An 11649-nucleotide genomic window follows, 5' to 3' on the forward strand; every position below is an offset into this window, starting at 1 on the left:
GAAAATAGGGACGATCCTTGGGGACAGGTTTATAAGATCTGTCGGGGTCGTCAAATTAGGGAAATCACCTCTCTTCGCGTTGGTAACACTATGTTATCATCATGGGGGAAGTGTGCAGGGGCTCTGTTAGGAACGTTCTTTCCTAGGGCGGAGGTGCAGGTACCTTCGACACAGGAGGTGCCTGTTCCCCCACTAGATGATGAGGAGTTGGGGTATGCATTTGGCCGGGTCAGGTCTAAAAGGTCTCCAGGTTTAGATGGGTTGAACGGAGAGATGTATAAATGCTTGTGGAAGTTCATCCCGGAATACTTGGAGGCCATTTATAATAAGTGCATATGGGAGGGTAATTTTCCGCGTGAGTGGAAAAATGCCAGGGTTGTTCTCCTCCTGAAGTCGCCTGATAAGATCAGGAGTGATCTTGCATCTTATCGGGGCATCAGCCTCCTTCCAGTGCTTGGAAAAGTGCTGGAACGGATCATGGTTGAGCGGCTTCGTGAGTTAACGCGGGGTAGCATATCGGATAGACAGTATGGCTTCAGGCAAGGACATAGTATAGAGGATGCATGGTTGAATGTTCAGAGTGTAGTACGGGGGAGTGTCAACAAGTATGTCCTTGGCATATTTGTTGACTTTAAGGGGGCTTTTGACTACCTACGTTGCACAGTGGTTGCTGCCAAAATTAAAAAAATGTATGTAAAAATTTTTGAACCAAAATAGGCTTTGCAATAAGTTTTTTGTCCAAACTTCATGTTGTCATATATTTTTTGTTTTAATTCTAANATTATTTCGGTTTTTTCGTATGCATTATTTCGGTTTTTTTTCATATGCATCATTTCGTATGCACAGTTTCCATATGCACAATTTCAGGGTGCCTCTAATTTTCAAATTCAAAATGTTTCTAGGTACAAGTTACCACTGCGAATTTTCCCTATTGCATGTTTTTGAGATTTGGCGAGAAAATTCCGGTACGCAAAGGCCTATAAATCTTTCGCAGAATCAATCTCTCGAAAACTCCAAGGGCCGCTTCATCAGATGTTTTAATGTCTCCGCGCCATACACCAGCACAAATCCAACTCCGAATTTGCGCTCCTTTACATGGCAGCTGTAGTAGACGTCGCAAGGCCCCAGACATTGCTTGCCTTGCCCCGTCCGACGCATTTCTTGGATGGCGGTGATGTCAGTCCTTACGAGGACATCAACCAGCCGGGCAGAGGCACTTTCCCAATTAAGGGCCGGACATTCCAGGTGCATGCCCTCAAATCGTAGTCCTTTAAACGTTTGCCGTGGTCGTCATCATAAGGGGGGGTATCATCCGAGGCTTTGCCTTGCTTCTTCACTGGAAGTGGTTTTTACGCACAACCCATTGCTGGGACGGGGGTGGTTTCGCAACCCGCTTGCAGCCGCACCTACTAGCGAACAGACGCTGCAGACTTCAGTGAGTCCTTAAACCGAATAAGTCGGAGTGGCCCCACCGAAGCTCCCTCTCTTTCTGCCGTGACCCAGGGCTCCACTGGGATTGGTTACCGCATCTCGCACATGGGTTGCTCACGTTGCCCAGAGTGCGCGGACAAGGACGCAAGAGTCGGGATTGAGTATAGACAAGCAACTGTAACTGCATTCCCAGTGCAACGACTATACCCCATTGCACTCCACTGTGCCACACTAACAAAAAAAAAACACTCATGCCGATATATGTATTTTATGTACTTCATAGTTTGCAAAAAAAACAGAAGAGGAAAATGAAGCCAAGAAGAAGAAAAGTAGGTCTGTCCGGTCAGTGGAGTCTACCCACCCTCTTCTACGTAATTAGTACGCGAAGCTATGGACACTGTACTGACTCCTCTCATATTTACAGCGTCCCCAAAACCTGACCCACTGCTTCCGCATCAATGTTGCTAATGCCTCAGCAACATCATGCCACCGTATATACATGTATACCTGCATCGACAACACTTCCTGTTATGCAACTGCTGCCGCTACAACCTATGGCCCGTAGTTATAGTCAAAATAAAGTCGACTCAAAAGTTAAAAGCAGGTTTTTTTGACAGATATCCCATTGAAAGTTATGTCAAAAAGCTGCTTTTAACTTTAGAGTCGACTTTATTTTGACTATAGCTACGGGCCTGTATTTAGAGACTTGCAACTAAAATGTCCTCTTCTGGTGGGTATATAAAAAGAAAGAAAGAGTGTTTTTTGGAGGCTTGGGCATACAGTTTTTTCAACTTAACCAACATGTTTATGTATGTAAGCATGTCTCATGAAAAGCATATTTTCACTGTCACATAGTGTAATCTACGGGTAGAAATTTCAATGGTAAATTCATAATCAACGAAACTAAAAAACCCCATATGAAAGATCTGAAGCAGTATTTTTTTCAAATTTGTAGGCCAATTTGCTTCCGCCATTTTTTAATTTGTGTCAGAATTTGAATCAGCAGCCCCGGAAACCGCTACACAAACTTTTGAACAAATCGGATGAGGGATTACAATTAATTCGCGAAGTAAACAATTACTTATACCCGAGCGCAGTTGTGCACAAAATTGCACATAGTAACTTTGTTCGCATAACAGGTGTTTGTAACTGTCTAAAGGAATTATATATATATTAGGGTGCTTTTTTTTGTGACTATTGTTTTTTTTTACTCCTACCTCGAAATTTTGTGGAAAATACATAAAAAACTCCCTGAAAATTTGAACAACATTAATTTGAATTAACATTAAGTACTCGCCCAAGGCGTGCAAAGATTTCCCATATAAAATACACGTAAACTTTGAGTTTTTTTCTTCAAAACTCTACTGATCAGAGGCATTTTATGGTATAATATTGGTCACTGATGGGTTTTCTTCAGAGTTGAATGCTCTGGAAAAGCGTTCATTGCGGTGTAATCCTAATTCCCACCAGCGAGGTAGTACATATATAAATTATAAATTCGTTTCAGACACCAAATCGCTAACATCGATATTTCTCAATATATTGGGCTTTGAAGTTGAGGTAGTGTAGAATTTTCATGGACTATTGAGCTAAATTTTAGACATTGTTGATCAAATTCAAAGTCTAATATCTCAAGAAATGTGGATATTAGCGATTTGGTGTTGTAGAAGTTTTTTGTAGGAAATTCATTGTCCTACAAGTTTGTCATTGATATTTTTTCTATAGCTCTAGTTATTTTCGAGATAGGGGCAAAAAAAACGAGAATTTCATAAAAAAAAATGGGTTTAGTGACCCGTACTACCTCGCTGGTGGGAGTTAGGATTACACCGCAATAAGCGCTTTTGTACAGCATTAAATTTTGAAGAAAACCCGCCATTGACCAAGATTATACCATAAAATTCCTCTGATCCGTAGACTTTTGAAGAAACAAACTCAATGTTTACGTGTATTTTATAATGGAAATCTTTGCACGCCTTGGGCGAGTACTTATTGTTAGTATTAAAGGTTAAAATTTTCAAGGATTTTTTATGTGTTTTCCACAAAATTTCGACGTAGGAGTGAAAAAAAACAATAGTCGCAAAAAAAAGGTCCCTAATATATATATTTAAAAATGCTCGGAATTAAAAGAAAAATCGATCAAGCTTTGTCTGCCTGTCCGTCCACCTGTGCACACGGTAACTCGAGTAAAAATTTAATTGTATCTCAACGAAACCTTGTGCGCGTATTTCTCTTTAGCTAGGGATGGATGATATTGAAAATGGGAAAATCAGACAATGACCACGCCTACTTTCTTTGCAACGGCACTTTGCTCATCTCTGTAACCGCTTTACCAATTAATACCACACTTTGTACAGTTTGTTAGGTTTTCCAACATAGAAAATGGTTAAACATTTTTGAAATAGAAAAATAACCACGCCCATAACGGTTATTTACAAAAATAAGAAAACTGCGAACAATCAATACAGAAGTAATAATACACATTTTAATATTTCTTCAGCAAAGGCATCGGTGGTGCACAGTGGGGCAAAAAAGCTTGATGTGAACAAATCTATTTTGAGAGCCCAAATATGAACCGATTTCAAGTTTCTTTTTTCTAAATAAAAGATAATACAATTTCGCGTCGATCTATCGGTGGCGATTTTTTACAAAAGCTCTAGTTTTTTGTTTATTTATGTTAAAAAATAAGAATAAGAATAAATTTTTTTTTGGAAAATACTTGAAATTAATTTCAAATGCCTGTAATTATTTAAAAAAATATTCATAAATATTTTTCTATAGGATACATTTAATTAAAAAAATTTAATTAAAAAATTGTATTTTGAAAGCCGTTGTTCTCTGTTGGAAAACTCGAGAAAAGCTGTACCAATATTTTGGGCATCGACTCTAGACCCTCCAAGGATGATAATAAAAGAAAAATAATTTCGATATATAAAGGGATGCCACCTTCCAAACAAATTGAAGTTTTCACACAACATATCTCTTTAAGTATTCATCGTAGAGTGCTGCAACTTAGTACAGAGATATATAATATCAACGCCAAACTCGTGGAAAAATTTTGAAGTATTGAAAAATAGGGTAAACTGAATTTCTCTCGTGAAATTTAGTTATCATTTATTTAGAAAAAAGAAACTTGAAATCGGTTCATATTTGGGCTCTCAAAATTGATTAGTCCAGAGCAACCTTTTTTGCACTGAAAAGACATTCCTTCATACTGTATCATAAGGCCACTCATTTCTTTTAAGCCTACAAGATAAAAATGGTAAGTGGCGTTAAGTTAAGCGGTGTATCTGGAGCAGCCCCAGGTGTTGTAGGGAAAGCTTTAGTGCAGCACACTGCGTTTTTCCTTTGAAGTTTGGCAAGCGGATTCGCGGATTCCGCTCTATTGATTCACCACACTACAGCTGCATAGCATATTATGAGTCTTATCATATATATGCAAGTCCACCGTCTTCCTGTAGGTGGTGTAACTTTTGTTCAACGTGAGGCTTCCATAAAAGTTTATTGCCTTAAGTCCTTAGTAAACATACTTGTTTCTTAAAAAATTTCTATTTAATATTAAATCATTTTTACGGTAGTAACAAACGGATTTTCGGAAAAGTTTTCGATTATTTCCAGTCCAGTTCCATCTATTTACAGTCGCGATTGTGCATGGAAAAGCTCTCAGAATGGAAATACACTTATTTGTCGCTGGTAGAAATCTCCTTCTTTAAATAGCTCTACAGCTTCAACATCAATATCATAGATTTGTTCAAAATGTTTCACGTTCTTTTGTACCTCTTCACAGCTGGAGCTGGAGTATTTTTTATTGGAAAAGTGTAGTTGTAAAGAGGCCACTAGTGAATCCAGATACGGTATTATTATAGATCGTCGCCATCGTCGATGGGGGTTACTTCTGTTTTTTTTTTTTTTTTTGCCTGCCAAACGTGGTAGAGAAATTTCTGCTCCTAGATGGGCTGTAATATTACGAGATTTCTTAATTAACTCCTGCATTCCTGCGGTCGTTCTTAACCACCTTCAAAATATTTTCAATATGCTGACCAACGGGAACTTCGAATATTTATCAACTGGTCTAGAACTAGTCGCCGGAAGTAGCTAATATCCAAATTATTATTACTGCGCCTAAAAATATACACTAAGTTGCAGCAGAACTGCAAGACGAGTCAATTTTTTATCTGAAATTAATTGCTGCTCATATTTATATATGTACATATCCCAGCAAACTTGTTATCTTTTGATTTTAAAATTTTAACAAAAGTCATTAAAAACAATATATGATATTGAAAATTAAAAACATGAAGCGCATACAATACAATTATATTACATTAAATTGACAATAAGTCTTTCATTCAATAGTCAAACTTCATAGCATAGACCTAAAATTTCTACAGCGAAAGTACAAATTTAAAATCTGTTTTAAGCGATCAATATCCACATACCCACACACATGCATACTATATATTACTTCTCATATAAATGCAAGTCTATGACATGGCCCCGCATTTTTAATTTCCATTCTCATAACTTGTTTATGACTCTTGCTAAAATTTTAAAATCAAATTCTATGGGACTGCGAAATATTATTTTCTACTTTTAGTAGGAGATCCGACAATGGCACGACCTTCACCCATCTGTTTAATGGAGGAAATCTACTTTGTATGAAATTTAACGTGTTAGGAAATATTTCGCGAGTGGGTTGGCTAAATAATCTTGGCCAGGATATTTTTAATTAAATATTCAAAAATTAATTTTATTTTTAAAAGTTACATTCATTTGTTTAATGGACAAATTACAGTTATACCAATCGAAACCATAAAGCCAATAGAATGTGTTAAACAGATGAGTGAAAATTACTAGTATTACTTACCTACTCCTACCTGCCAACCCGATAGGTAGGCCAGGAAAAAATAGACAACCCAACCTTTTTAAATTCCATAGGCTTAATACTTTCGGTTGGTATATAATTTGTTCATTATACAAATGAGTACAAAATTGAAAATATAACCATAATTTTTTAATATTTAATTAAATATATCCTGGCCAGGATTTTTTCAGCCAACCCACTCGCGAAATATTTCTTTACACGTTAAATTTCATACAAAGTAGATTTCATCCATTAAACAGATGGGTGCCCTTGTCGGATCTTAGACTATTTAGTCCATATATAGAAACGTGGTATATTCAAAAGTTAGTTTTAAATTTTATTTGTTTATATTTTTCTTTAATAATACGTTATTAACTATATGTTAAAATATGTTTATTCAAAAGAGCATAAAAGTGCCTTCCACTTAATATATATTTATAATATAATTTCAACTGAAAGTAATATTCGCGCGATATATATATATTGAGAAAATTTAGAATACACAATCGCGTGATGTTTTTAATAGTTTTAAATATAAAAAGTTAGCAACGTATAGTCCGGTCAATTTAGACATTCGAGGTTACAAATTTTATGATAAACTTACCGTTTTGCTGAAAATCGCGAAAAACCCGTTTTTGTGACCTTCGACCCCGAGTAACTTTTTTTCCAGGTATCGGATCGATGAGGACTTTCTTGATTTCATTTATGATAGTGTTTTGAACAATTCTACCAATTTTCAGCTGGGTGGGAGTTTTTGTAACTTCACTCCTATTTTTGGTCTAATTTGACCGGACTAGTATATTTTAAAGAAAAATATAAAAATATCATGGACACTGCACTTCTCTTTCCTTTATTTTTGAAGTCTTGTTTGTCAGTATCTTACGTATACAATTTTGTATTTTTTATTTATTGGTTTTTGAAAATGTTTACTTCGCTTTGTAGCTTCCCCTACCCCCATTCCCGCCCCATTCTGGGTACGCCCTTGTACACAAGTGCATCTCGGTAATCCCTTTATCGTTTGTTCCAAACTTTTTTCAAATATTTTATTAAATCTAAGTGAGCATCTTATCGAAAATCTTTGCAATCTTGAAGAAACACCTGTTTAACATGGAAAGTAGTTTACGGAAAGGTAAAAAGCACTACTTAGTTCGTGCGTCTGCTATATTAAGTTCGCCTTCAACTTAAATAAGACTTCCTTACTTGTTTTTTAATATTTTTTTACGGCACAACTTTACGGCAACACTGACATCATTTTCGTAACATGCATACCAAAAAACATGGAATTATAACTTTTATTTTCGTGATTGAACATCTATCCTCCAGCTTCTCCTCTCACCAACCCGGCTGCTTCCTTCATTAGTTTTTTAATATTTCCGATTCCGACTCATTCAGTCGTTTCAGCATTGCATTTCGGTGCAGCCAGTAAGGTGGTGGATCTGGTGGTTGTCCCGGCAGCAGCGCTTTACTCTTCAACGTCGTTGCTTTTGGGTCCGTGTTAGGTAGATTGTTTGCCGCAAGTGCCGCATTGAACATCACAGGATCGGCCAGCTTTGCCGAATGACCGACAGAAATGCGCATTGGCGCATCTTTCTTATGTATCGCCTCACAGGTCTCCTTCATTTTACACAACTGATCCTGTAAATTGCGGTACTCCTCAAGGAAACGTTCCAGTTGCGTGGCATGGTAGTCATAGGCTGTAACTGTTGAGGTATGTGTTGCGCCCGCGGCTGGCATTGTAGAGACACCTGTGCACGAGGTAAACGAGGAGAAATCCAGCAATGGCATAGCTGCTGAGCTGAATGAACGCTGATGTTGATGCGCGTTGTGTATCGGCGATGAAGGCAAACTGGGATTGCGCCGAACGCCGCTATGCACTATTGATGTCCCGCTAATCGCACCAACGGTCAACGCCGAGCATCCTTTATTAGTGCTTTGCATCAAATTAAGGAAACTGTTCGATCGCTGCCGACTGGTATATGTAGATGTGCCCACGTAATTCGAATAAGTAGACTCAGCTGAGAATCTTCTGCCCAAAGTTAGCTCGTTTAGGAAACTGTCATCTCCCAATGTGCTGCTACCATATTTGCTGGAATTTTCCGCCAGCAACAGGGATTGACTATCCGAGGAGCTTTTAAAGTATTTACCGCTGGTTTTAAGTTTCCGAGGCAATGTGCAAATGGCTCTATTTGACGAACTCCCCGCACCTGGAGGTACAGAGTAGTGCACATGGTTCTTGAAGTTAGGAATATCTAACAGATCTGGGTAATTGCTATCGAATAGATCATTTTCTACACTACCGCCACTACAGAATACCGAAGTGCTGATGCCATCGTTGCCATAATAAGCGCTACTGTTGGCGCCAACGTTTGCCTTTCGCTTGCTGGCAGGCGAAGTTATTTTAGCTGTCGCAATAGGTGTGGTGGTCCAGGTGGGTGTTTGGTTATAACTGCTCACAGGCACAACTGCGTCCACTTGACATGAAATTGAACTGGGGGCGGAGTCGGAGCTAGAATGGAAAGTGATAGCACATATTAGGGGTTTAGTTAACAGGACTTAAAATATACAAATAATAACATAAAAACAGTTTTGGTTTTTATTAATTCGTAACTTCATTTGCATTTTTGCTTGGATACAAAAATTTAAAACCAAAAGTTTGTCTCTACGGGAAGGCATTTGTGTTATTGAAGAGACTAAAAATAATTTATGTACCTCAAATGGAGAATAACGAATATTTAAATAAATAAAATAAAATAAAAACTTCTTAATATTCAAGGCTTTTATAAATGGACTAAAAGTAGAAAGTAATATTTCTCAGTCCCACAGAATTTGTTTTGGTAACTTTTGATCTTGAAATTTTAGCAAAAGTCATTAGAAACAATTAATGACATTGAAAACGAAGAACGTGTAGCGCATGCAGTACAAAGCATTCGATTTCATTGACAATAGTCAAATTACATACAATTCTACAGCGAAAGTACAAATTTGAGATCGATTTTAAGCGGTCGTTATTCATATTCCCAAATACATACATATGTTACTTTTCATATCAATTCAAGTGTATTACATGCGCCCCACGCTTTTCATTTTCAATGTCATTAATTGTTAAAATTTCAAAATCAAAAGTTATCAAAACAAATTCTGTGGGACTTTGAAATATTATTTTCTACTTTTAAGTCCATTTATAAAAGCGTTGATGCTTTCCATTTCCAGACAACCGGTCAGGTACGAGCATGATTTTTAATTTCGACCAAACTCAAATACATTGTTTGTTGGTCCAAATAATGAGACACGTATTCATGGGCGTAGCCAGGTAGGGGCAGGGGGGTGCTCGAGACCCCCCCTAACTTTCAAATTTTCCTTGTATATATATAAAATAGTGCCCTGAAATGCCAGCTTAATAGGGTCGAGCCCCCCCCCCCCCCCCCCTAAATTTCATTCTGGCTACGCCGATGCACGTATTTTTTTTTTGCCTCGGAAAAATTTTTCTGCCGAATTAAACGCGAATTTGTTTTTCAGGCAAAAATCGACTATTCGAATTGACAGTGAGAATATTTTTTTTTTAAATGCCCATAACTTTGTCAAAATTTAATAGATTCCAACAATGTTTTTACTCAAATGTCAGTAATTCTTGTCACCTCAAGACAGAATGATATAATTATTGATTATCGTTATTTAAATTTTTTTATTTAACAATAAACAAAAAGTGCAAATTTTGTTTAAACTTAATTTCTCAAAAAGTGTATTTTTTTTCTCTCAATTTTTTTTTTACCGGAAAAGAGACACTTTGAACTACAATCAACCTAAATCTCTAATAGCGAAGATTTTTTTTTTCTGAGTTATGATATTTTATAGAAAATATACGTTTTTGTGGTACATACTACAATATTCTTATATTGTTTAACTAAATGGAACATATGTATGTAATATATCAGCAAAAAGTACAGCCGTGATCATTTTTTGTGTATCAAATAGATATTGGAACACACTTTCCACCATACAGTTTCGAAATACAAAATCACATTTGCCCGCTTTTTATAATCGCTGTAGTTGAGTTTGGTCGAAATTAAAAATCATGCTCGTACCTGACCGGTTGTCTGGAAATGGAAAGCATCCGTTGTAACTTAAAAAGTTTTTTTTTTCTACTTTTTAGTCTTGTCTGTATAAAATTTTGCAATAGATACTAAAATAATTCAACCTGCATTGAAAAGAGAACAGAAGACTATGCAAGCAAAATGTGGTTTGCTCACATTTAGTATATGCCTACATATGTACATACAGCAGCAATTAATTTCATTTAAAACAAGTAAAAAAGTCTTAGTTCGGGCGGAGCCGAACATTAAATACCCGGCGCAAGTATTAAATATATGTTTTTTCACCTTTCCGAAACCTACCGCTAGATGGTAAGCCGGGGTGTATCAATTTTGAGTAAATTAGCGTAGTGTTATAAATTTTTGGAAAATGGGCGTAGCCACGCCCACTTACATGTGTATATCTTGGTAACCGCTGCACCAATTTCTTTCAACCTTAGCACAGTTGTTGGCCTTGGTACACCATACAAAATGGCCGAAACTTTTTAAAATCGGACGATAACCACGCCCACATCCCATATAACGGTAATTTAGAGAAATACATAAATCTTCGATAAATCAGTAAATATTGAAGCTAATTTATTCAAAATTGATGTCTTGCAACAATTCTTTACCACAGAAATACGCTTAATGGTAAAATTTTGGAAAATGGGCGTGGACCGCCCACTTATATCAAAGTATATCGGTAACCGTTCTACCAATTTGTACCAAACTCGGTATTGGTTATTGTGCTTGTCACATAAAAGCTGTTAGTTATACATCACCCTGTATTGTAACGGGCAAACCAAATTCTCTTATCCTACTTTACTTATGTATCATTCCAATTGAATTCTTTTGCTCACTCGAATAAAGTGCATTATATCGAACGGTCGTGTTATTCATTTAACTGCGCTAACAAGGGTTATGGGCCCAGTCCCATCACAAACACGTGTTTCGGTATAAGTTTGTAAAAATAATAAAATCGGTCGATATTCAACTATCGTGTATTTTTTTTAAATTTTGTTTTGCGAGTCGTTTAAAAAAAAATATTAAAGAAAAAATTTTAATCAATATGACTGGCTCTTCCGTGCTAAATATTGAAAAGTTAAACGGAGAAAATTATGAGAGTTGGAGTCTTCAAATGAAGAGTTTGCTCATAACCATGGACTATTGGGAAACAATTACAACTTCTTGTCCAGAAAACGCTACCTTGGAGGTGAAAAATAAGTGGCAGGTAAATGACCAGAAGGCTTTAGCAACGATGACGTTGTGCATTAAGCCATCGGAGCT

At 36.8% G+C, this 11649-nt stretch overlaps 1 protein-coding gene across 1 annotated transcript; it reads right to left on the reverse strand.

Moving 5' to 3' along the window:
* Positions 1 to 6784: 6784 nt before the first annotated feature.
* On the reverse strand, positions 6785 to 11262 carry LOC108363508 (uncharacterized). Its single transcript, XM_017616884.1, has 2 exons — positions 11189 to 11262; positions 6785 to 8798 (listed from the first exon to the last, which is right to left on the reverse strand). Exons 1-2 carry the CDS (start codon positions 11260 to 11262, stop codon positions 7649 to 7651), a joined length of 1224 nt encoding a protein of 407 aa, XP_017472373.1. The 3' UTR covers positions 6785 to 7648.
* Between the last annotated feature and the right edge of the window lie 387 nt (positions 11263 to 11649).

The sequence above is a fragment of the Rhagoletis zephyria genome, unplaced genomic scaffold, assembly GCF_001687245.7.
Source record: "Rhagoletis zephyria isolate East Lansing unplaced genomic scaffold, Rhagoletis_zephyria_1.1 Rzeph_scaffold_01290, whole genome shotgun sequence".
NCBI lineage: Eukaryota > Metazoa > Arthropoda > Insecta > Diptera > Tephritidae > Rhagoletis > Rhagoletis zephyria.